Consider the following 27,988-nt stretch of genomic DNA (forward strand, 5'->3'; position numbering starts at 1 on the left):
AGCTGAGCAGACCCCAAATGTAAACTGACCTTCCAGGCAATGTGACTCTTTGCCCGACAACTCTCCCCAGTGTATGGGTGGCGGGGGAGACTGACCCCTCATCCACCATCCTGGCTGCGCCTCTCTGCCCCCCTCACAACCCAGGGGTCCTAGACGCTTGCCTCACCTTTCTCAGGCCTGACAGCCAGGGGACACCAGTAGCACTTTCTCACTCTCTTCAGAGCAGCATGACCACCAAATAAAGGCACCACAAGGCTGGATGTGGTTAACGCTGCTTTAATGAAGAGCCTCAACAAACATTTGATCTTAGGACCTGCTAGAGGCTGCTTGTGCACTCACTCCCTGTGGGCATGCCACTCTTCCTTGGCTAAGGAGGGGAGGGAAAAAGAGGAAGACCAATTTCCAAAATCCTCTTCTGGGTTTGCATTAACCTGCTATAACTCTTTTTATCTCTCTTGGGGCTTGGATGGGGAACCCCGGGGCACCCTGCTCTTGCCCCAAAGGGGGAAGAGTAGGAGCACAGCAGCTGGATGTTGCTTTTTCTCCTTCCTTCCCAGTCTGACCTACCTCCCTCCCTGGTCATGCCTAAACTTCCAGCCTTCTGCCAGGGAAAGGAGGCACCTTAAAGGGGACCTGTCCTACACATATGTGCATATCTATTTAGTGATAAAATATACCCAGATGTAAAAACACTAAAACTGTTATCGTTCTGTAGATTTTTAGTTTTTCGTGGTCACTGATCAAATTTGGTTTTTGGTTTTAACTTTGTGAAGAAGAGCAGACAAGCCTTGAACTATAAGGAAAAGTTCTCACCAAATCCCCAAGAAATATAGGATGCCAGTGATTTATCCCACCAACATTCATCAGTTTTGAACGTGCTGACCCTATTATAAATGTTCAGTTAACAGTAATTTGCCAGCTAATGTACTGAATACAATAAAATTCGTCTTTAAATCTTCCATGGTATTGGAACTTTTATATTGATTTTTGGGATGCTTCAAGATGCTTCATCACATCGATTGGTCTTTACTTTAAGATTAGTGGCTGTTTAAAGGAATTGGCTGTCAAGCTCCAGAAGTTGTGGGTGAGACAAGAATGAACTTGGACTGATGAACTGGAAAAAAAATGAGCGCTTTAGCAATGGGACCATGATATATTCCAAACACTAGATCTTGTACTTTATTCTAAAGCTGTCAACTGGTTATAAATTATACCAAATGAATTCTGAATTGCAGTTTAATGTATAACATTTTTATATTGTGAGCCGTGACCAGAATGTAAACCGTATTTTAATTTGGTTCAGAGCTTTCTGGAGACAAAAAGTTCAGAGCAGTTTAATGCGTTTATGCTCAATTACTATTATGTTCTAATTTTCAGTTGCGGTGACTGAGCTAAGCTCTTTCTAGGTACTGTAATCAGCTACATAATTGTGTCACTGGGGGGCACTGGACTCCCGATGCTTAATCTCTAGAAAAGTATTTAGGAGTTAAGTCTTCAGGACATGAATAAGTTATGAGAACTACGGTGCTGCTTCAATGCATTAAAGGCATTGCAGAGGATTAACAGCTCCTCTAGAATACAATAATCTTCAACGACAATGGAAATTTTATACAGGAAAATAAAGTATTCACATAGTTTACTCAGTTCTTCCGAAAGTTACTATGGATGGGTTCCTGCTTGCGGTGGCACTTTATAGTTGCTTCCCTTCTTCAAGTGATTTTAAAGGAAAATATAATGTCTTGTACTCAGTTTTAATACATTTATAAGGTTATAAGCAGTTGTTTTATATCATTTTTAAATCACCTATATAAATTCTGCATTTTATTCATAAACATTTAATATAGTGTGCATCTACATCCCCCACTTTCCAGAAAGTGCAACACTAGTTACCGTCCACGACAATTCTGACATTTTTTTTCATACACGAAAATATTAGCATTTTGCTAGAAAATGACTTAGAACCCCAAACGTTATTTTTTTGGGCAGAAACCCTGGAGAAAAAAATGGTTGTTGCAATCTTTTTATGCTGCACGATATTTGTGCACTTTGTTGATTTTTAGTGAACACAAACACAATATAATACCCAAATGTTTGGAAAAACATACAAAATTATGGTATGCTGAATAAATAGATACCTAACATGTCACGTTTTAAAATTGCTTACATCCACAAAATGGCACCAAACTACGGTATCTAAAAAATTCCATAGGTGAGACTTCAAAGCCTTTGCAAGTTACAGGTTTAGCGTTACATAGGAGGTCTGGCACTAGAACTATTGCTCTCCCTCTGACATTTGTGGCAATACCTCACATATGTGGTGTAACCGCCATTTATATATGCAAGCAAGACCAATGCACTCTTGAGCTTGGGGGATGGGGGCACTTTAAAATTATTTTTATCATTATTTAAATTTTTTTAACCCCTTCGGGTTGGCGCGCCCTGGCCCTTTAAGGGATTTCTAACGCCAGGAGGCCGGGTGGGGTTTAGGGTCATGTGATTGCCGTGATTGGTCACGGTAGTCACATGATTGGAAAGGTTCCGATCGTAAGGAGATCGGGACCTTTCCGTGGGACGCCGACACATGTGCTGGGAGCATGCAGGGTGTGTATTCTCAGCACGTTTGTTTACAAATAGTACGCAAATATGTGGCTGCTCGGCGTCAAGGCCCAGCCGCTGAGAGGCCGCATATTTGTGTACGTTCGGCGTGAAGAGGTTAATACTGAATCTTAATTTTTTTTTTATAAACTTTATTGCTATCACAAGGGATTAACAACATAGGCCATGACAGGTCCTCTTTATGGAGAGATTTGGGGGTCAGACCTTTCCTCTATCCTCCAAAGCATCTGATCAAACCAAGATCAAGTCAGTGATGGCACAAGAATGATTAGACCAAAACCGGAAGTGACAAAATCCTCACTGCTTCTGATTTCTGACCTCACACAGTGGAAGGAACTACATCCATACCTCTCATTGTGTTCCAGGAACCGGATGCTGCTGGTCGCATCATTACTGGGCTCCCTGATAGGATGGGAGAGTCCAGTAAATGCAGTGTTGGCAGAAGGTTCCAGCTGTATAATTAACCACTTGCCCTCCTGAGGATTTACCCCCCTTCCTGGCCAGGCCATTTTTTGCATTACGGCGCTGCATTATTTTACCTGACAATTGCATGGTCATGCAACGCTGCACCCAAATGAAATTTACGTCCTTTTTTCCCATGAATTGAGCTTTCTTTTGGTGGTATTTGATCACCTGTGCGGTTTTTATTTTTTGCGCTATAAAAAAAAAAGACCGTCAATTTTGTGAAAAAAAAACTGTATTTTTGACTTTTTGCTATTAAAAAAGTAAAAAATTTAAAAAAAAATCTAATTTTATCATACATTTATGCCAAAATGCATTCTGTTACATGTCTTTGCTAAAAAAAAAAATCCCAATCCATGTAAATTAATTGGTTTACATGAAAGTTATAGCGTTTACAAATGGAGGTATAGATATTGGAATTTTGTTTTTTTTTACTAGTAATGGCGGCAATCAATGACTTATAACAGGACTGCGTTGGGCATTCTGACACTGGGGGGGAACTGACTTGGTGTCATTGACATCCCCAGGGACACCAATACAGTGATCAGTGCCAAAAAAAAATGCGCTGACACTGTACTAATGGCACTGGGCAGGAAGGGGTTAACATGAGGGGTGATCAAAGGGTTAACTGTGTGCTGGGAGTGTTTCACTGGAGGGGCGGTGTGTTGGTGCTTCACTGTAAGGACACTGCCCTGGATGGCTGTGCTGTGCACAGCCATCCAGAGCAGTGTGCCTGAGCTGACAGGGAGGAGGACTGTCATTAAACAAAGCAGTCTTCCTCTCCATCAGAGACGCTTGGTAATCACTGGGCGCCAGCAGGTAATCAGCAGTCGGGACCCGGTGATTGACAGCCGCAACTGCGAATGGCGATGTGGGTAGGGCGTGCGTGAGGCCTGGAAATACAAAATCACATATACATACGTGATTTTGCACACCCCTGCCGCCCTGTAGCAGTGTATCTGATATAGGGCAGTCGGATTGTGGTTAATCCAGCGGCTGTATGGCTGCTCGGATTGTATTTACATAAAAGAGAGTCACCGGCTGCAAAGAACAGTACCATGATCATGATTGTAGCTGCAGTCATGGTCCTGGAATAACCACTTCAACCCGCCGCCATTTATAAATAGCGAAGGGACAGGAAGTGGTTAAAGTGACACTAAATGATATCCTAATGCTCCAACAATAATCCATACACATCCACAACTTAATGGCCCTGTAATCCATTTTTCATGAAATTGTTTTCTGCATTTTTTTTGTCTCCTATAGAGAGAATCAAGCCATGACATTGGCTGGAAAGGCAGAGGAAGTTCATAGTCCCTGTAGTAATGAGTGAGAAGGTTGACCTGTGTCAGTTAAAATGAGAAAATGTGGGCAGTCAGTGTGGTGTAGATCAGAAATAGAAAAAAAAATCAACTGTTATTAGTGGTAAGAAAGTAAAGCAAGGAAGCAAATGATACAAGAAGAGTATTTTTACAACATTTCCAGGGCTATTCGTACTGTGAAAAAACATGTGCATTTGTTCTGTGGGAGTGCCAGCAAAACTGAATGTGACTAAGCTGGTTCCTCCCCAGGTCGGATGTTATTCATTCATAAGAATAGTGAGAATCAGCAAAATACTGCATGATGGCTACTAGATACAGCTGACAATCATAGTAAATTAGTATTTATTCTTTAGTATCATCAGCTCCATGACCGCATTGCTGGATTTTCCCCATTCAGGAAGTAATCCTTGTAGTCTATTAACATTCGATTTTACTAGAATGAATGTACATGCAGTTCTGCAGGAAGAATAGCTCTGGATTTTTTTTTTTTTAATAAAAACACCCCTTAGTGTCTCTGCATTCAATACACAACGTATTGCTCTCTGTAAAGCCAAATGTGTTGGGAAGTAAGAACTGCAAGCTTAACCCTTCGCTTCTGTGAAATGTAACTATTAACTTTATTTATTGCAAAATATAGAAGATCCAAGGCTGAACATTACAGCATGTATATGAACAAGAAAACGAGCCATCATTTACAATAGTGGGCCAAATCACCTAGTGTTTGTTTGTTGGGGAAAGCAGGAGGTAACAGTATCAGGGCATGAAGAGGACTCAATCAGAGGCCCATTGAATTACCCCATGTACACTGCAGCTGATAAACTCACATTCAGGAGCTTTTCTGCATTTTTTTCAGCAGCCCCTGAACTCTCCCTAATGTTTTCCTATATGTCCATGTACACATCGTCGTTTACAGGCAGTTGAGTTTACAGTCGTTTTTTTGAACGCACCAAACTTGCGTTCAGGGGTAGATTATATCGGTGTTTCAAATGCATGTTAATGCGGCTAACCGCATTTATAAGCGTTTGGAATTTTTTTTTAACTCTTCCATTTCCAGATGCTGTCCAGAGACATGAAAAATGCATGCATAGCGTTTTCCCGGTACTCAAATGGACCTGGTATACCATACTTTGAGGTTTCTCATGAAAGAAAATATGTTAGACACTGCTGCAATAATTTCTGCACAGAAATGAGCTGGAACACATCCAAACACCACAAAAAAAAAAAAATTGCTAATCTCAACAAATACTGTTCTCTCTGCTTCTGCTCTTTATATTTCTCTCAAAATGTCTGAAATAGTTAATTTTTGACTGTTTTTCAGTGCATTCTGGGCATTTTGGAAGGTCTCCTGAGGTTGTCTTTAAAAAACGCTTTTAAACGCAAACACTCATAAATGCGATATGCAAACGCGGCTAAACAGACATTTTTTAACCTACGTTTTCCAGCAGTCAGTATCCATCGTTCAGAAGTGTTTTACAAACGTCCTGTGTACATGGAGCCTAAAGATGAAGTTTAGTTAATTTTTTTTAACCTGTAATGAAATATGTCCCACACAGGGGCGGACTGACAACTCATGGGGCCCCCGGGCAATAGGGGATTATGGGGCCCATGTGTCCTTGCCCAAACTCAAAAAAGCCTATGAAAAAGGTAGCAAGGGCATCTCATGGGGCCCCCTACTGACCCCGGGTCCTCGGGCAGTGCCCGAGTTTCCAAATGGTCAGTCCGCCACTGGTCCCTCACCCTGCAAGCTGATGGTTCCGGTGGAAATCTTCTCTTCAGCGATGCCCTGTCGTCGTCTCAGCTGTGAACGTTCACTGCTGCAGGGGGTAATAGCTTCAGGTCTAACACTGAAGAACATTGAAGTACATTGAAGAAGATCCTAACAGGTGTCTGCCACCTGCCCTTCTTGCATTGAGTTGCATTCTGTGAAAAGAATGCAAGGACCCCTGGAGAAGAGGACAGAAAGGTGGCTGATGGCCTTCAAGACCTTTTTCAATGTGCTCCAATGTTAGATGCACAGCCATTAATCCCAGCACTGTGAAGAGGACCGGCATCACAGGAGAGAGGATTTCTACAGGAACCATCAGCCTGCAGGGTGTGGGGCATATGACTGCAGTTGTACCAAATTATTTATTTTTACTTTAATTTCACATATAATGTTGGCAGATAGATATGTCTGCTATGTAAAAAAGATGGGTGGCATATTAGTTGGTATTAAGGAAGTTCTAGTAGTCCATCATACCCATCTCCATCGTAATACATGATAAAAATGAGGTTTTATCTAAAAAAAATTACAAGCCCTTCATATCAAATAAATGAATGAACAAATGAATGAATGAATGAACAGATGGATGAAGTTTAGGAAATTAGCCTAATTTATCTGAAACTAAACAAAAACTTGTTTTTGTCTCCACAGCGTGGCATTATATTGGTGTCTGTGGGGGATTCTCCTTTGTCCTCATCCAGCTGATACTGATTACAGCTTTTGCTCACACATGGAACAAGAACTGGTGAGATTTCTGATTCTGCTCCCATAGCAGTATGTGATAGATTCAGTCACCACATGAGGGCAGTATTGGCACAGTGCCAGAAACAATTCTGCTTTTTTCTCCTTGCTTACCTTTTTTTAGCTGCAATTATTTATTTATTTCAGGTACTTCTATGGCGCCGTCAATTTACTCTAGTGTTTTACCTATGTATTGTACATTCACATCAGTCCCTAACCCTCAAATGGTGTACAGTCTAAGGTCCCTAACTCACATTCATACATACACATACTAGGACCAATGTAGAGCCAATTCACCTACCAGCATGTCTTTGGAATGTGGGAGGAAACTGGAGTTCCCGGAGGAAACCCATGCAGGCACAAGGAGAACATGCAGGTGGTATGTGGTTGGGATTTCAACCAACGACCCTAGTACTGCCAGGAGGAAGTGCTAACCATTCAGCCACTGTGCTGCCAAATTATTCATGGATGCAGATCATTTAGGAGGAAATAGGCAAATTAAATTCCAAATTTCAGTCTAAAAAAGTGAGGGAGTTACAGAAGAATTCCACTTTTTTTGCACCCATATTGCAGAAAAGCAAAAATGTGTATTTATAATTTTTTTGCCTGTAAAGGATTGCAACCGCGATCAGTGAACCGTGGGTACAATGCTTTATTTCCTGCAGACTGTTCCTCTGGCTCAGCTCCGTATCTTGGTACAGACCAACAGCTACAGAGCTGGAGGATTTATCAATGGACTACAAGTTCTGCAGTGGAAGATGGGACTTGTAGTTTTATCATTTACGACTCCCTGTAAATGAATGACACACAAGGCCATCTTAATGAATGGGCACACCTAGGCACTGCCCAGGGGCCCCAGGTGTATTGAGGCCCCATGATCAGGGCTAAGACAAGAGGGAAACCAGGGCTCTGTGTTGTGGGGGAAGGTGTACAGGCAATTTGGCCACTTGTGCCGATCTTCTTTGACAGGAGTAACTGCTCTTCCTGTTAGAAGAAGCAGCTGGCTGATGCTAGAGAGAACTCATCTCAGTCTCAGCAGGGGAGAGGAAGGAGGCTCTGATTTAATTACAAAAGGAAACAACACGAGATCTGTAAGTACAAAGGGAAACGGGGGTACAACTCTGATGTCTGGGGACACTATGATGGACACTGTAATGGAAGACCTGATGTCAGGGGACACTGTGATGGGCCACCTGATGTCTGGGGACACTGTAATGGGGACACCTGATGGATAGGAACACTGTGAAGGGGACACCTGATAGATGAGGACACCGTGATGGGGACACCTGATGTCTGGGGACACTGATCGGGGCACCTGATGGATGTGGACACTGTGATGGGGACAGCTGATGGATGGGGACACTGTGATGGGGAAAGCTGATGGATGAGGACACCTGATAAATGGGGACACTGTGATGGGGGCACCTAATGTAAAGGGACACTGTGATGGGGACACCTGATGGATGGGGACACTGTGATGGGGACAGCTGATGGATGGGGACACTGTGATGGGGAAAGCTGATGGATGGGGACACCTGATAAATGGGGACACTGTGATGGGGGCACCTAATGTAAGAGGACACTGTGATGGGGACACCTGATGGATGGGGACACTGTGATGGGGAAAGCGGATGGATGGGGACACCTGATAAATGGGGATACTGTGATGGGGGCACCTAATGTAAGAGGACACTGTGATGGGGACACCTGATGGATGAGAACACTGTGATGGGGACAGCTGATGGATGGGGACACTGTGATGGGGAAAGCTGATGGATGGGGACACCTGATAAATGGGGACACTGTGATGGGGGTGCCTAATGTAAGAGGACACTGTGATGGGGACACCTGATGGATGGGGACACTGTGATGGGGACACCTGATGGATAGGAACACTGTGAAGGGGACACCTGATAGATGAGGACACCGTGATGGGGACACCTGATGTCTGGGGACACTGATCGGGGCACCTGATGGATGGGGACACTGTGATGGGGACAGCTGATGGATGGGAACACTGTGATGGGGACACCTGATAAATGGTAACAATGTGATGGGCCTAATGTAAGAGGACACTGTGATGGAGGCATTGTGATAGGGATACCTAATGTAGGCTGGTTGGGGCCCCAGTGCATTACTGTGTCCAGGGGCCCATGATGCTATTAACATGGCACTGATGACAGGGCTGTGCAGGCAGACCATGCACAGCTGAACTGATTTCCAATTTGACAGGAGTCGGCAGAAAAGGGAACCCCCAGATTATTTAAGTGGGGGTGGTTTGGAGGTGGGGAAATGTGGACCATGTTTCATGTTACCAAATATAGGTGTAAGGTCAAACATGGTCGGAAAGTTGATGTTGGCTTTTAACAAAGATAAGAAAAAGTAAATATTGAAATCTGGATCTCTAGTGCAGGTCCTGTTATCTGCTCTGTGCCAGCTGTTTTTGTCATCACTATGGATAGATCTGTGATAAAACACGGTCAGAGCGACCTTGCTTGACTGTCGTTCATCAGTGTAGTAAATATATAAATGGTGATTACATAAGTGACATCCATTAGTACGGATTTAGGTCATGACACCATTAGAAATACCTAAAATTGAAAATGTTATTTTTTTTATTAGATTTTTGCCCTTGTTAAAGAAGAATTCCAGGCTACCACCTAACTAGTCTTAAACATGCTCACCTCCCCCTTCTAACACCTATGCTGACTAACCTGTGTAAGAAAGATGCATATACAGGTGAAACTCGAAAAATTAGAATATCGTGCAAAAGTTCATTTATTTCAGTAATGCAACTTAAAAGGTGAAACTAATATATGAGAGATAGACTCATTACATGCACAGCAAGATAGTTCAAGCCGTGATTTGTCATAATTGAGATGATTATGGCTTACAGCTCATGAAAACCCCAAATCTACAATCTCAGAAAATTAGAATATTACATGCAATCAATAAAACAAGGATTGTACATAGAACAATATCGGACCTCTGAAAAGTATAAGCATGCATATGTACTCAGTACTTGGTTTGGGCCCCTTTTGCAGCAATTACTGCCTCAATGCAGTGTGGCATAGAAGCTATCAGCCTGTGGCACTGCTGAGGTGTTATGGAAGACCAGGATGCTTCAATAGCGGCCTTCAGCTCTTCTGCATTGTTCGGTCTCATGTCTCTCATCTTTCTCTTGGCAATGCCCCATAGGTTCTCTATGGGGTTCAGGTCAGGCAAGTTTGCTGGCCAATCAAGCACAGTAATCCCACGGTCATTGAACCAGGTTTTGGTGCTTTTGGCAGTGTGGGCAGGTGCCAAGTCCTGCTGGAAAATGAAGTCAGCATCCCCATAAAGCTCGTCTGCGAAAGGAAGCATGAAGTGCTTCAAAATCTCCTGGTAGATGGCTGGACTTAATAAAGCACAGTGGACCAACCCCAGCAGATGACATGGCTCCCCAAATCAACACAGACTGTGGAAACTTCACACTGGACTTCAAGCATCTTGATGTGTGCGCCTCTCGATTCTTCCTCCTTGTTCTGGGTCCTTGGTTTCCAAATGAGATGCAAAAGTTGCTGTCATCAGAAAAGAGGACTTTGGACCACTGAGCAACAGACCAGGTCTGTTTTTCTTTAGCCCAGGTAAGAATCTTCTGACGTTGTTTGTTGTTCAGGAGTGACTTGACAAGAGGAATACGACATTTGAAGCCCATGTCCAGGATCCGTCTGTGTGTGGTGGCTCTTGATGCACTGACTCCAGCCTCAGTCCACTCCTTGTGAAAGTCTCCAACACTTTTGAATGGCCTTTTCCTGACAATCCTCTCCAGGCTGCTGTCATCCCTGCTGCTTGTACACCTTTTTCTTCCACACTTTTCCCTTCCACATAACGTTCTATTAATGTGCTTTGATACAGCACTTTGGGAACATCCAACTTCTTTTGCAATTACCTTTTGAGGCTTTCCCTCCTTATGGAGGGTGTCAATGATGGTTTTCTGCACAACTGTCAGGTCAGCAGTCTTTCCCATGATTGTGATTCCTACGGAACCAGACTGAGAGACCATTTAAAGGCTCAGGAACCCTTTGCAGGTGTTATGGCTTAATTAGCTGATTAGAGTGAGACACTTTGAGCCTAGAATATTGCACCTTTTCACAATATTCTAATTTTCTGAGATAGTGGATTTGGGGTTTTCATGAGCTGTAAGCCATAATCATCACAATGATGACAAATCACGGCTTGAACTATCTTGCTTTGCATGTAATGAGTCTATCTCATATATTAGTTTCACCTTTTAAGTTGCATTACTGAAATAAATGAACTTTTGCATGATATTCTAATTTTTTGAGTTTCACCTGTACTTACCTATTTTCAGGCCACTCCAATCTGGTCATGTGATCTGGCTCCCCAGCGGTGGCTGCAGGGGAAAGGAGGGAGCACTGACAATGGATGGGCCATAGGAAACCTATTGGTGGTGTCCTTGCTCCCAGGAATTCCAGCCAATGTCAAGTGCTCTCTCCTCTCCACTGCAGCCACCAATGGCTGACACAGGGGAGATCACGTGAATGGACTAGAGCAGGCTGAATATAGCTAAGTGTATACATCTTTCTTACACAGTCTAGTCAGTATAGGTGTTTGGTGTGGGGGGGGGGGGGGGCATTTTTAAGAAGGGTTAGGTAGTATCCTGGAATTCTACTTTAATAATGATAAATTGCCTTTACTCAAAGTTCTAGACCAGCCTTTCTCAAGCAGGGTTCTGTTGAACCGTGAGGTTCATCCAAAGGTTGCCAGGCATTTCTTGAGCACTTAGCAATTTCTGCCTCTCAGATGAGTAGCCACTGACAACAATGATCTTTTTAGGTATCTGTAAGGGGCATTCTTTCTAATGACAGCAAATGTAAAGAGCATCCATCAAATTCACGTACCATGTCCTGTAGAAACAGAGGAGTAGCTTGTAGCTTGTGGGCCCTGATGCAAAATGTAATCTGGCTCCTCCCTACTACCACCGCCACATGCGAAAAAACTCCCACTGTGTGCCAAGATACCAAGAAAGTTGGGAGGTCGGCTACTTACACAAAGATGCTCTGTGACTGTGTGGTGGCTGTCTTGCTGTCTCTCTTCTCTCTCTCCTGCTGCCAGCTACACGTGCACACAAGGTGGGGACAAGCAGACCACAATAAGGTGTTGGGTGAAAGCAGTAGACTTGTATGTAAAAGAGGAAGCTCAGAGGGCACGGCCTGGGTCCCTTCTGGGGTTGACTGGCCCTCTGACTTCCAGATTCACATACAAGCCCACCACTTTCACCCTGCAAGTCAGAGTGTGGCCTGTCTTCCCCAACCTTGTGGGCACATGCACAGTAGAACAGGGCAGAAAAGGACTGTACTCGGCCAGGCGGGGGGGCTGAGCAGAGACTGTGCCACTGGGGGAAAGGGTTTGCCTTGTGTAGGTAAAACCGGAAACTCAGAGGGCCAGGGATGGGCCTGGGAAACATGAACCGCAAGCCGGGTGGAAGTAACGTCATACAGGACATCTGTGTGACATCACTTCCTCCCGGTTTGCGGTTCACGCTCATTACAGATACTTCCGATTCCGAACGATGGTGCCTGGGACTCCTGACCATCCACAGCAGCTAGGGATCCCCTCCACCATCTACAGTGGTTAACACCCCACCGGACGGATTCCTGTAGGACTAGGATGACTATTAGCTATACTGACCGCTATTTTATCACTTCCACATTGTGAGTTTTGCCATTTGCGGCTTATTAAATATCTTTTTATACTGCACTTGGAAGGCACCTCGCTTTCATTCCATTTATTGTACTCACTTCCCTATGCAGAGTAGCACGTCAAGCGTTTTTACCCCACCAACACAATGTAAAACCTAATGTGACAGGGAGACCACACAAATCTCCTGGAACATGAGCAGGGTCACCATTGCAACCCCTGCGGCTCCGCAAGCTCCACCCATGTGTACAAATAGTAAATATCAGTAGGGGATCCTCAAGACCAAAAAGACATTTCATGGGGTTCCTCTGTGTTAAAAAGGATGAGAAAGGCTACTCTAGACTGATTGCTCTTAAAAATATTCTGTGCTACTGCTGTGACTGTCCTTTGTCCTTTGCTGTTGTTTGGTGGATATATATATATATTGTACTACATGGCTTTTTCCGTTGAGTAGAATTCTTGTGTCTTCTCTTTCTTCCAGGCTGACCGGAGCGTCTAAAGACAAGCGCTGGTATATTGCGGTCATATTTACCACACTCCTCTTCTATTCCATTGCCTCCCTGGCCTTCTATTTCCTATACAAGTACTTCACCCATCCAGCTGGCTGCCTACTCAACAAAGGACTCATCAGTATTAACATCTTCCTGTGTATAATCATGTCCTTCACTTCAATCACACCTTGTGTGCAGCTCAGTAAGTCTTCCTGTACTGTGTACATTGCATCTATTGGAGCAAGTTCAGAACTTATTCAATGAAGTAAATGAATGAAAAGTGCATTATCTCCAAGCTGCTAATCAGATTTTAGTGGCCAAGTAATAGGTTCACCTAATAACATACCACCGGAGTTAAAGATTTTTACTTTACTCTCACTTCCCAACTGCTCAATTCATCAGCCAGAGCTTTGTGAACTACCTGGTATGGGGGAGCATTTTACCCTCTCGTCTTCCGCTCTCACCAGCTGCCAGGCCTGAGCAGTCTCAAAGCCAGGGGAAGATCCTTAGCCCTGTGAAATCTCCAACATGGAGCTTAAAGTGGAACTAAACAAGGAAAGTATATTCTATTATATTTATTATATTTAAAAAAAAGGTGCCAATAATGATAATTGACTTCAGTGCAAAATCGCGTCCCATTGACGGCAATGCAAAATCACATCCTATTGACCTAAATGCAAAATCGCGCCCCATTGACTTTGATGCAAAAACGCCCCCTATTGATTTTAATGCAAAATCAAGTCCCATTGACTTCAATGCAAAACCTCGTCCCATTGACTTCAATGCAAAATCACGTCCTATTGACGTCAATGCAATATCGTGTTCTATTGACTGCAATACAAAAACACACCCCTATTGACTTCAATGCAAAATCGTGTCCCATTGACCTCAATGCAAAAACGCCCCCTATCGACTTTAATGCAAAATCTCGTCCCATTGACTTCAATGCAAAATCTCGTCCCATTGACTTCAATGCAAAGTCACGTCCTATTGACGTCAATGCAATATCATGTTCTATTGACTGCAATACAAAAACGCACCCCTATTGACTTCAATGCAAAATCGTGTCCCATTGACCTCAATGCAAAAACGCCCCCTATCGACTTTAATGCAAAATCGAGTCCCATTGACTTCAATGCAAAATCTCGTCCCATTGACTTCAATGCAAAATCACGTCCTATTGACGTCAATGCAATATCGTGTTCTATTGACTGCAATACAAAAACGCACCCCTATTGACTTCAATGCAAAATCGTGTCCCATTGACCTCAATGCAAAAACGCCCCCTATCGACTTTAATGCAAAATCAAGTTCCATTGACTTCAATGCAAAATCACGTCCTATTGACTTCAATGCAATGCCGCGTTCTATTGACTGCAATACAAAAACGCACCCCTATTGACTTCAATGCAAAATCGTGACCCATTGACTCCAATGCAATCCACTACTTAATAAAGCTAAAGCTACTGTAATGGAAAGGAGCCAAATACCTGCTACATGTAATGCAGCTACTGTGCCTTCTTAAAGGGGAACTTCACTCTCTCAATCCCTATTAACTATTTTTAATCCGTACGCTGCTAGCCTTAGCACATAGATAGCAAGGTATATTATATTTACTTGTTTTAAACATTTTTATGTTTATTCAGTTGCTTCCTGGTTTCTGGCCTAGGCCAAAATGATGTCATACATCCCAGGAGTTTTCATGAATATTTTTTCAATCTCACCCATAGGAGGGGAGAGGCTTTCTCAGCTAAGTACACCCTCCTGCATGCCTGAGCTAAGGACAGATGGAATCCAGGAAGTAAATGCTATATGAATCTGCCCTTACTCAAGATGGTGATGGCAAGATATCCTAGGGGGGAGGGGAGTTCAAAGTGATTTCTCAACAAAGATGGAGAAATGGATAGATGAGTGAGTTAGCTTTGAATATTAAAAATGAAATAAATAGCATTTCAGTTCGTGGTGCTCAGATACAGTTTAGTTCCTCTGTAAAAGAACACATTACTTTGCCCTGGAAGGAAGAAGCGACAGGTTCACTTTTAGAATTATTAGAAAAATTCCATTTCTGATTGGTTGCTTACTTTGGTGACTGCATTTTACACTGTTAGCTGTATTGCCTAACACTGACTATCACATATGTTATGAGCTCATTATGGCTATCTCATGCAGGGCTGCTTTTAGAAACCACGGGGCCCCATACAGCTAACCTAACAAGGCCCCCGTCAGAAAGAAACAAAAAAACACAGTTTACTATGCTTCAGTTATGAATGAACACAGTGAGTAATCAGTGCCGATCACTCAATTGTGTTCATTCAGGAAAGGAAGGGGCTGGTTAATGTGACATATTTATCAGACTCTTCCCCCCCCCCCCTCTCCATACTGAAAGATCCTATTGTGTGCTTGCAGCTGCCGGTGGGAAGGAGAGGAGGGCAGCTGGCATTGTGGGGGTCCAGGCAGCATTGTGAATCAGATGTATAGGGATGATCGGCATGGTAGGTGGCAGTTACTGGAACCGATCCCCTGTATGGCTCTCTCTGCAGCAGGGAGAGGAGAAGAATCCAGCTTTCAGACGCTGCAGAGAGCCATACAGGGCAGCGGTTCCAGTAATTGCCCCCCCCCACCATGCCAATCACCCTCTCTGCCCACATCCAATTTACCCTGCTGCCTGGGCCCCCCTGCTGACCTTGGCCCCATACAGGAGGACTGGTTGTACCCCCTTATCCACAGCCCTGATCTCATGAACTATACTCAATCATTTGATTATACTAAGCGAACATTTCTGAAAGTATTATTTATTTATTTAGTTAGTTATATACTTATTTATTTATTTTGGTAGTTATATATTTATTTATTTATTTCAGGCACTTATACTTTTGCTAAGCATAGAAAAGTTAAAGTGCCTTAGTTTTTATTGGCTTCAGTTGACGACACCATATTTACTACCAGGGACGGACTGACAATTCATGGCGCCCCTGGGCAATAGGGGATCAAGGGGCCCCTGTGTCCTTGCCCACACTCAAAACACACCCAAAAAAGCCTATAAAAGGTACCAGGGGCATTTCATGGGGCCCCCTACTGACCCTGGGCCCTCGGACAGTGCCCGAGTGCTCGAATGGTCAGTCCGCCCGTTTACTGCCTTACTAGATGCACTGGTGTCTGTATTCTGATATATCAAAGCAAATGTTGGCACATTGTAGACTGCTTTTGGACCTTCCCTGCTATATTGTGTCTATTTATAAATCCAATTATAGACTGCCAAGTAGGTGAAGTCCTAAACCAGGGAGTTCGATGTCAAACAGGTTTGTGCATATGTGATTATATCATTAAGCTTAAAGAATAACTCCGCTAAACATCATTTATTATATCTAGGTCTTCAATGATACCAAAGTCTGGAATTCATGTTATGATACATGTGTGTAATCTTGCAGGAACATTAAAACTTTAGTTGTGGAAAATAATAGCTTGCTGACAATACACCCTGCATGTGTTCCAGTCTGGTAGCTATGCTAGGTGTTGTTTGGCCTTGTGTAAAGAGTGATTGCCCTTTGACCATCAAGTAAATAAACGTGCTGAAATCACATCAGAGCCATCAGCTCTCTCCTACCCCCCTGTAGTAATTCAATTGGCACCGATCATATAGTCAGGCCATGTGAGGTCATGACTTTGTCTACTTAGCATGTGAATGGTATTCTTGCATCTTGACATTTGTACCAAACGGGACTTTGAGTATCATCCTACTTTGATGTTTTTATCCCCCGTGGTTAAGAAGCCGCTGGGAAATTTTGTCGAGGCTTTGACATGGCCCAATGGAATAAAATAGAATATTATTGGCCTGCTGTCGTTGTATTTCTTAGCGTGTTGCAAAGAGCAGTGACTTATTTTACCCCAATAGAAACCAATCTGAATTCTGTATTCATGAGGATGTTACATGAGGTGCTTTATGAAGCAAATGTACCCAAATGATAACATATATCAACTCTACATTATTTCTTCTTTAAAAAAATACCTATACCCAAGAACAAAAATTTAATAAATTGCAGCTTACAGTCCTTAGATGTGGTGACTGCATTTGTTTTCTTTTCAAGCTAAAGAGACACGTACCTGTTTGTAGTTTATATCAGGAGAGCAGCCTAATGTGACAACCATGGTTCCCATCATAGATACAGTGGAGGAATGACATAGCCACCCTAGGATATGAAGAGTGTTATTTGTAGGATCACCAGGTGAAAATAAAGCAAAGTAGCTTGAATAAAGTAAATGAATGCAACCACCACACCAAGAACTATTAAGCTGCAATATATTACATTTTGGATTTTGGGTTTAGATGCACTTTCATTGATAGTTTTATTTACAGAACTCTCTAATTTATTTCAGTGTGTCATACATTTCTGATTGGAAGAGCATAGGAACACTATTGCACTCAGTTGGCAATTTATCTGCATCAGGAAAAATTCCTTCCCAACACCATAAGCATCAGTTGCATTTGTCTCCGGGGTTATTCCCACCACTGATGTTTTCTGGAAATTGTTTGTTATGACGACTTAGATCGGTGGTTTCCAAACTGTATCCCTTTGCTTCCCTTTATCCGTTCCTTGGGGCAATATTTCTTCCAATGATACAAGGCACTGTTCCTAATGCTGACACCAGTGATGGGGAATAATTCTTTCTTCTGACACCAGCGATGGGGCACTCTTCCTGCTGCTGACACCAAGGATGGGGCACTATTGCTCTCACTGATAACAACAATAGTGCACTATTCCTCCAACTGATACCAATGATGAGGCACTATTTTTCCTACTGATATCAATGAGAGGGTGCTATTCCTCCCACTGATAAAAACAGTAGTGCACTATTCCTCCCACTGACACCAATAATGGGGCACTATTCCTCCCACTGATACCAATGCTAGGGTGCTATTCCTCACACTGATAGCAGCAATATTGCACTATTCCTCCTACTGATACCAATGATAGGGTGTTATTCCTCACACTGAAAATAATGATGGGGCACTATTCCTCCCACTGATACCAATGATGGGGCACTATTTCTCCTACTGATACCAATGATGGGGCACTATTCCTCCAACTGATACCAATGATGGGGCACTTTTCCTCCCACTGATACCAATGATGGGGCGCTATTCCTCCCACTGATACCAATGATAAGGCGCTATTCCTCCAACTGATACCAATGATGGGACACTATTCCTCCAACTGATACCAATGATGGGACACTATTCCTCCAACTGATACCAATGATGGGACACTATTCCTCCCACTGATACCAATGATAAGGCGCTATTCCTCCAACTGATACCAATGATGGGACACTATTCCTCCCACTGATACCAATGATAGGGCACTTTTCCTCCCACTGATACCAATGATGGGACGCTATTCCTCCCACTGACACCAATGATGAGGCACTATTCCTCCTAATGATACCAATGATGGGGCACTATTCCTCCTAATAATACCAATGATGGGGCACTGTTCCTCCCACTGATACCAATGACGGGGCACTATTCCTACAACTGATACCAATGATGAGGCACTATTCCTCCCACTGATACCAATAACGGGGTGCTATCTCTCCCACTAATTAAAAACATTGGTGCACTATTCCTCCTAATGATACCAGTGATGTAGCACTATTCCTCCTAATGATACCAATGATGGGGCACTATTCCTCCTAATGATACCAGTGATGTAGCACTATTCCTCCTAATGATACCAATGATGGGGCACTATTCCTCCTAATGATACCAATGATGGGGCACTATTCCTCCTAATGATACCAGTGATGGGGCACTATTCCTCCTAATGATACCAGTGATGGGGCACTATTCCTCCTAATGATACCAATGATGGGGCACTATTCCTCCTAATGATACCAGTGATGGGGCACTATTCCTCCTAATGATACCAGTGATGTGGCACTATTCCTCCTAATGATACCAGTGATGTGGCACTATTCCTCCTAATGATACCAGTGATGTAGCACTATTCCTCCTACTGATGCCAACAATTGGGAACAATTTCTACCACTAAAACCAAAGACTGGGCATTGTTTACTCCCACTGATGCCAAGGCACTGGCCACAATTTGGACCCCCCCTAAAGTCTAAAGAACACTAAACTGGCCCTTTGTTTTGAAAGTTTGGAGACCCCTGACTTAGACTGATTGTCTGCCTTTGCCCCATTTTAACGAAGAAGAAAACATGTGCTTTAGCTTATTTCATCAAGTGTGAGCGCTATTCATGAACATTTATAGGCAACGACACCAGTGATTGTTGATCCAGGGAAAATCTGACGGCCTTCTGGGGATCAAGAACAGTTGAATACTGTCCATGATACTTTTTTTAATTGCACTAACATCCAATCAAAAACATTCATGGACAGTACCCAATTGGTTCTGTTGGAAGTGCACTAATACAGCTACAATCATCTCAAGCATGATGGAGGATTAGGAAGGAGTTTCTTTTTCCCTACTGGAGAAAATTGGATGATAGTTTATAGGGTTTGGGTATAGGACAGCTGTGGGTATAGGATTTTGTATATTCTATTTATTTATGCATTTCTCTGTTGGTTGAACTAGACAGACTTGTGTCTTTTTTTAACTTTACTATGTAACTCTGAAAATCAATATTTCTTGTTTTCTAGAGCAACCTCGTTCTGGATTGCTTCAAGCCTCCATCATCAGTTGCTATGTCACATACCTTACATTTTCAGCTCTTTCTAGCCGACCTCCGGAAAGAGGTCAGTGAAAAAGTGATGATGTTGTGGAGAACAAAGCATTTCAATCATTGTCATTGTGGTTTCATATATTGATATACTAGCTGTGTCCTGAATTGAACCTTTCCATTCTGGAGCTGTCAAGTCTGGCTCTATGAGCCGCTGTGAGATCACAGCGCAGTGCTGAGTCTATTAGACTCCATCAATAATGGGGGTTGTGTTCACCATGGAGGTTTTATATCAAAGTCTCCCACATAGATCAAACACTCATTGTCATCAAATTATAATGGAAGACGGCCATTCTCTTACATGACAAGCTCACAATAAACAAAACAAGTTTGTCTTTTTATCTTTACCATTTTGCTGCTTTGAGTCTAAAATGGCCCCTTTCATCTCTTTCTGTTTGTAGAAATGTCTGTTTTTCGACATTTAGTAGCTTGCTATTACCATAGCTTAGAAGGTATCATGTTCTGTTGTTTCTGTGATTGGTCATTGTTTAAAAAAATCTTTTTTCTTCTATTTATCTTTTGTCTGTAAAACATTTGAAATGTCACATCCCATCTACTATGACTCCGGTATGTTGTCCAAAAATTTGAGGTTGATCTACTAAAGGAAAATAGGCTGTTCACTTTGCAAAGGGAACAGTGCTTTGCAAGGGAATTTTCACTTTACAAACATACCCAATCATGTGCAAGGAACAAAAAACATTTTTGCTTGCATATGAGTGGATAATGGACATCAGCAGAGCTTTACTTCATTCACTAAGCTCTGGGGAAAATTACTTCTCAAAGTGCAATGTCTCTTGCAAAGTGAACAGTCTACAGCAGTGGTCTCCAAACTGTGGCCTGGGGGTCAGATGCGGCCCTTTGCTTGCCTCTATCTGGCCCTTGGGGTACTATTTCATCCCCTGATGCCAACAATCGAGCATAATTCCCCCCATTTACACCAATGAAGGGGGCACAACGCCTTCCAATAACATCAGCGATCGGGCACAATTTCTCTCAATGACACCAATGATGGGATCCAATGGCATCAATGATTGGGCACAATTCCTCTGACTGACACCAAACAATAAAGCATTATTTGTTCCCACTGACGCCGGGACCTTTTATACTCCAACTGGCCACAGTCCAGCCCTCCTAATGTCTGAAGAAAAAGTAAATTGGCCCTTTGTTTAGAAAGTTTGGAGACCCCTGGTCTACAGTATCTGCCTTTGGTAAATTTACCCCCTTGAATCACTTCTCACTTAAGCTGCCTTGGGGTACTATTTCATCCTGATTCCAACAATCGGGCATAATTCCCCCATTTACACCAATGAAGGGAGCACAACGCCTTCCAATGACATCAGCGATGGGGCACAATTCCTCCCAATGACACCAATGATGGGATCCAATGGCATCAATGATTGGGCACAATTCTTCTGACTGATACCAAACAATAGGGCATTATTTTTTCCCACTGATGCCAGGACCTTTTATACTCCAACTGGCCACAGTCCAGCCCTCCTAAAGTCTGAAGGACAGTAAACTGACTCTTTGTTTAGAAAGTTTGGAGACTCCTGGCCTACAGCATCTGCCTTTGCTAAATTAACCCCCCTAAATCACTTCTCACTTAAGCTGCCTATAGACAGATTAAAATTCAGCCAGTTCAGCAGGAATTTCAATCCATGTTGGGCAGACTGGTTGTAGTGAAGTTGATCCATTCATCAATTTCAGTGCAGCCAGCCTGTTGTTTTTTTTTTGTTGTTCGATTACTTCTTTAATTAGCTAACACTATTACTTTAGTAGAGCTGAGGAGCACACAGGTTTACCTTAATATAGTGGAGAAAAGAGTAATAATGATATGCAGAGTGAAATAGTTCATAACAATAAAATTTCATTCACTGAAGTTGCTAAAATATGAGGCCTGATTGGCTACTATGGGTTATTGAACTTGGTGCCTTGCTCTTTACACAATTGAACAAATCTGTTTGCATTTTTCCTGCCATTTCCTCAATTATATAGTTTTTTAATTCCACTGTTTGTGTTTGTACGTCTTGCAGTTCAGTTTCGGGGGCAGAATATCACAGTGTGCATTCCAAGTATCAGCAGGGATGGACTGCAGACCGAAGACACTTCAATTGCCATTATTGGGACAGTCATTATGTATTTGTGTGTCTTGTTTGCATGGTAGGTGCTATTTATTTTCAATCCACAGAGGTATTTAGAAATACAGAATGAAATAAATGCAGTAGATTGTGCTTCTCCAATATACATTTTTACTTTGACATGATAAAGTATCAATGTGCGTTTTGTATTGGACTGTAAATGCACAGAGAACTTATTTATATTGGTACTTTTGCCCCAGTTGGTTTTAGCTACTTCAGTGGACTGTTTCAGGCATGATTGTACATTGACTTATACAAAGACATAACTGCTAGCATAATAAATATTCACAACAGGATTGTGACACTTTTATTATGTGCAATCAATGGAAAACACATTGCCCCAATAGGATTTTAAACATGAGAGAAGCATAAAGCAGCTTTACAAAACTTTTTCATGACTGTTTAATTCCTAAAGTGTTACTAAACCCACAATAGTAAAATCAGACTGTATATACAGTAAATCATGCTTGTTATCTTACTGTGGAACCTCAGGGGTTAATCCTCTGCAGTGTGTAAAAAGGCTGTTTTATCCTGTGTTCTCTGATCCTCCCCTTCTTCTACTGTCCCCAGTCCATCTGCTATAGTTAGAGCAGCAGTGGCAAGTCTGAACATGCTCTGTTTGGTGTGTATTGCTAGAGAGTTTTTTTTTATCCCGACTTCTCTGTTCCTCCCCATCTGCTGATAGTACAGAGCCCTAGGAGACAATCTGCACCTGCTCAGTTTGGTGTATATTGCTAGAAAGGTTTGTGGGTTTTTTTGGGAGGGTGCATGTGATTGGCACAGGGCCAATCAGCACTGTCCAGACACAGGGGTTTTGTAGTCACAAGACTGCTATACACTGTTGATGAGAAAAGGTATTTAGCAGTTTACATTTACTAAAATAAGAGAGACTGGATATAGTGAATGCAGGGTCCTGGGTTTAGTAACACTTTAATAGTGTAGCACTACCCCCTTAGGGATTGCTGTTGAATAGGGTACCCCTATAGTCCTGCACAGCCAATCATTTAACATTTTTCCACACAAGCTCTCATCCGTAGACAGACAACAGTCCTTGATCATTTGTTTTTTTATTTTATTGAGGGTATTTAAACTTGGATAGGGTAAGGGGTGTATAGGATGCAGAAGGGAACTAATATCTGAGGACAACTTCCTGAACTATTCACAGTCTCTGTTGAAGTGATAGCCAGCAGCTCCAGTTATACCACTCCAGTCACTAGATGAACTCCTCTTCACCCAGCAATCTGAAGGCTTTCTTCTTCCTGAGCAGGAGATCTGGCTCCTGTTCCTTTAATTAAGGCGTACAGTCACTAGCAAAGTGCTGTTTCCCCTATCTACTCAGGGGGTGCAGGTGTATTCACTCGGATCCTCTCCTGTACCATTTGCAGGATGGCTACTGCTACCAGGCCTATCAGCTGGGCTGCTCCCTCCCTGCCATACCGGTGGTCCTCTCTCAGGGGCCCAGTGAGTTACGAGTTTTCCTCCTTTCTAGCTCCAGGCTCGCAGGTAGGCCCCATCCCATTAGGTCTCCTGGCAGCCTTCCTTTTCCAACCTCAAATCTCCCTGCTTCACACTCCTCTCCCACCACCACACTCCTGCTACTGAGCAGGCTCTTCCACTTTTAAGGAAGTCCCAACTCCTTGCCAAGCTTCCTGTTGGGGATTGGCTGAGGTCCCTAAAGAGTGTAGCCATCCACTACCCCCAAGGCCCTCCTACAAAAGCCTCAGAGCAGGGGGAAATTCCTTAGAGGCTGGCCCACAGAGTCTCTCATCCCTGACCAGAATTTTACCCCTCTGGCTCTCACCTGAGCTGCTAATAAGCTCCTAACTAACCATTACGTTCTAGTTCCCTGTAGCTAAACTAGGAGGGTGCTACACTAGTAATAAAACATATCATACTTTTTATTGTCACAGCAATATCCAAACAAGAGTATCACAAACTACAGAATAACTCAACCTATTTCACACCCATTTAACGTGGCATAAAAGGTTGTGAAGTTTAGTAATGCGGACAGTAAAAAGCTAGAGAGCAGGAGGTCGTGGAAGGAGCGGAGAAGACAGTTTGGGTGATATTTGGGAACTAGCTTTAATTCTATTTTTCATGGATTTTATCCTTTTTCACAAATTAAGTTGTTGGTTACTATTACTGTATAGCTTCTAATAAAGTCAACGGCTATAGTTTCAATTCACTGAGCCTGAAGAGTAATTTAAATTCTGTTACTTTACCTCATTACTCATTATTGCCAATCCAAAGCTATGTGAAAGTGGACCTTGCACTTCAGGCACTTGAAGGTGGAAGCTTCTTGGAAATGCTGAGTATGACAAATCTCACAAGAAGTTGCTGCAATGCAGGATCGTCCTCTTTCAAGATTTGGTCTGCTCAGCATTCTCTGAGACTTTACCAGAAGAAGGATGACATCACCCTTCCTTAGACACTGTGCACAGAATCCACGAGAAAGGTTATCAAACTTTTCCCCCTATAGTTTTTTTCATCTGGTGCTTTGGAGAGGGGGGAACCTTGAAGGAGAGGAACTTAGGTGCAAGATTGGCTTTAAAGCTGAAGTTTAGGTATGCAATTTATAGCATAGTTACTTGGTCCATATTGAATCAATGTAAGTATACATATGCAATACCTGTGGGACCACTGTGAAAGCTGGAGATCACTGTAGTAGCTGCCCCTGCTAAATAGATCACCACTGCCTTCTGCGTCCTATGCCAACAGCTGCCCTGCTGCATAGTAGAAGGTTGCTCGCTCGGCATGAGCACCGTTACCAGGCCACCTTGCATTTTTTCCAGGCATTGCAAGGTGTGCTATAACTGAATGAGGTGAAGATGATGGTGTCAAGGGCCCACCTTTCCACTTCAGCCAATCAAAGAATGTTTTTCATTCAGTAGGAAAAATGCAAGGCATTATCTGAAGCAACCATTCAGCAGGGCAGCCACTAGGCACATGGCCCAGAAGGCAATGGCAATCACTGTAGTAGCAGCAACTATTACAGCGAGTTCCAGCTTCCACAACAGTCCCTCAGGTATGGCACATACATACGTACATTGATCTAAGCTGGACCAATGTGACTATGCTATAAAATGGATACCTAAACTTCAGCTTTAAGGACTGGTAACCATGCAATCATTTTTGCAAACTGACTTTTAAATTAAGATATAATTAAAAGCAAAACTTTTTTTTTAGTTCTGCATAGACTGGAGTAGGATTAGAACTCCTGTCAGTTTTTATTGCTGTCTATGTCCCTGTTAAGGAAATTCACCTCTCTTATTTGACTTTTTTAATCAATATCATTGAAAGTGAAAGTAAAATAAAATTCCAGATTTTGGGTTGTCCCCAGAAATGTAATAGAGGGGGAATCTTCCAATGGGGACACTAGTTTTGGTGACCTGGGGGTCCCCAAGGAATTCCCTTTAATTTAATTTTCCTCTCGCTTCCTGTTTGGCTATGGGAAATCAATGGGACACAGATGGCAAAAAAAAATATCTGACCGGGGTTATAACCCTGCCTTACTCTATCCAAAATTATATAAACAAGTGTTGCCTATAGTTCTACTTTAATATCCTGCACGAGGGTACTGGATTGAAAAAAATAAATTTTAGTCATATAAAGAAGCAAATAAAACATGACAATAATATATTGCTCTACTTTTGTTGTTAGGAATTGGGTCTTATTTCTGAAACATGTGGGATGACAACATTTGACATGCTCCCGATCCATTGACCAAGTCAAAGTAGTGCTTAGGCTTTAACCACTTTAAGAATGAGCATTTACTGGGATGTTTTGTTTACAAGTATAAATTGGTGTTTTTTGCTAGAAACTTACGTAGAACCCCCAAACATTATATATATATATATATATATATATATATATACATATATATGCAAAGACCCTAGAGAATGAAATGTCGATCATTGCAATCTTTTATGTCACATGGTATTTGTGCTGCGGTTTTTCAAACGCAATTGTTTTTCAAAAAATACAATTTTGTAAATTTAAAGAAAAACAAAACACAAGAGTTACCCCATTTTTTTTTAAATATAAAAGAGGATGTTACAGCGTGTAAATAGATACCTAACATGTCATGCTGTAAAATTGCGCACGGTTGTGGAATGGCGACAAACTACCGTACTTAAAAATATCCATAGGCAACACTTAAACCTCCCTGGCGGTATGATTATTTCAGATTTTTGGTGCTGAAAGCGGTACCATTATTTTGCATGGAAATTTAGCATTTTATATTGTAGGCCTGTAATTCTTAGGAATAACTCACTTAAATCTGTCCAAACCAGAGTCTAGTAAACATCCCGGGTAGGATAAAACTTGAAACACGAAATCATAAATTATAATTTAATAAATAATCACAAAAAATAATATAATAATAATAAATTGAATTCAATAATATAATCAAACCCAAAACACTGAAATTTGAAATATAGCGCCAAGTTCGCACATCACTGAGCAAAGTCGCAAAATCGTTTTCAGTGTGTGATGACGAATTTCCCCACGAATCATTATCACTCAATTCTGCAAGTAGTTCTAATTTACTAGCTGGTAGTGGTTCTCTAGCTGGTCTAAAACCGCTTTTGACCTAAAGGGACGCTTTTTGGATGCCATGGAGGTTTCTCAGTTTCCAGGCAGAAAGAACAGTAAAAATGCAGGCAGGGCACAGGACAAAGCACTCGGGACAAAATGTATGTGAAATGGTTTGATACAGTAATGTTTTACTATGTGATTTTAGTGAATGTCACCTTTTGTCATTTTCAAATTTCCCGCCGTTCCATCCCCCGTACGTCCCGACGCTTGCAGGGGACGGAACCCAGATGACAGATGCCGGCATCCGCCGGATTACATTGCCGGGGACACTGCAGGAGGGACATCGCGGGAACGAAGGACAAGGTAAGTGATCGAGGGATCGCGGAGCAGCGCCGCATGGTAAGCCCGAGTGTAGCTCGGGGTTACCGCTTGTGGTACTGAAACTTTACCCCGAGCTACACTCGGGAATACCTCCAGGGAGGCTAAACATTTTTACAGGTTACTTGTTTAGAGTTACAGAAGAGGTCTAGCACTAGAATGATTGCTCTCGCTCTAAGATTCACAGCAATACCTCACATGTGTGCTGTGAACACCGTTTACATATGCGTGCATGATTTACGTATTCGTTCGTTTGTACACGCAAGCACGGTGGGGTGGGAGAGCTTAAAAATTTTTTTTATTTTTACACTGTCCCTTTAATTATTATTTTTTAAAATCACTTTTATTCCTATTACAAAGAATGTAAACATCCCTTGTAATAAAAATATGCATGACAGGTCCTCTTTAAGAAGAGATTTGGGGTCAAAAACACTGGCGAGCTGTGGGGGGAACGTCCCCTTCTACCGCTACGGAAAGTAATCCAGTGGCTCAAGAGACGCTAGGACCACATTCATGTGAAAGCTGGCAATCTGCTGAAAAAATGGTACCGGGGTTATGGTTGATTTCCTCAGCCATAACCCCGGTAAACCACTTGAAAACTGCAATGTTTATATACGTATTGCGATTGTCAAGTGATAAATTATATATATTTTTATTTGTTTCAGGGACTTATATAACACCATCAATTTACACAGCCCTTTACATATATATTGTACATTCACATCAGTCTCTGCTCTCAAGGAGTTTACAATCTAAGGTCCCTAACTGACATTCATACATGTACACATACTAAGGCCAATTTACCTACCTTTGGCATGTGGGAGGAAACCCATGCAGGCACAGGAAGAACATACAAACTCCACACAGGGAGTGCCGTGGTTGGGATTGTGAACCGATGACCTTAGTGCTGCTAGGTGGAAGTGCTAACCACTTTGTGTGTATATATGTGTAGCACTACCCCCACAAGAGCCACTTGTTTGTTACACCGGTTTCCCCTTACTTTGCCCCGCAGCCAGGCACACTGTATTTCTTCAGCCAAATACACACACACATCCGCTCATTAGCTTCAGTGACCAGTTTAGGGGATGTTTTGTTTTT

At 42.5% G+C, this 27,988-nt stretch overlaps 1 protein-coding gene across 1 annotated transcript in view; it reads left to right on the forward strand.

The window, feature by feature from the left end:
- Positions 1–27,988, forward strand: part of SERINC4 (serine incorporator 4) — an 88,820-nt gene that overhangs the window by 12,136 nt on the left and 48,696 nt on the right. Inside the window, exons 6-9 of the mRNA XM_089689383.1 lie at positions 6,814–6,907; positions 13,088–13,299; positions 19,759–19,854; positions 21,872–21,998. Coding sequence (XP_089545509.1) covers positions 6,814–6,907; positions 13,088–13,299; positions 19,759–19,854; positions 21,872–21,998 — 529 coding nt within the window. The remainder of the gene's footprint in view (positions 1–6,813; positions 6,908–13,087; positions 13,300–19,758; positions 19,855–21,871; positions 21,999–27,988) is intronic.

This window comes from Staurois parvus, unplaced genomic scaffold, assembly GCF_062004578.1.
Source record: "Staurois parvus isolate SC_StPar_1 unplaced genomic scaffold, SC_StPar_1.0 ptg000472l, whole genome shotgun sequence".
NCBI lineage: Eukaryota > Metazoa > Chordata > Amphibia > Anura > Ranidae > Staurois > Staurois parvus.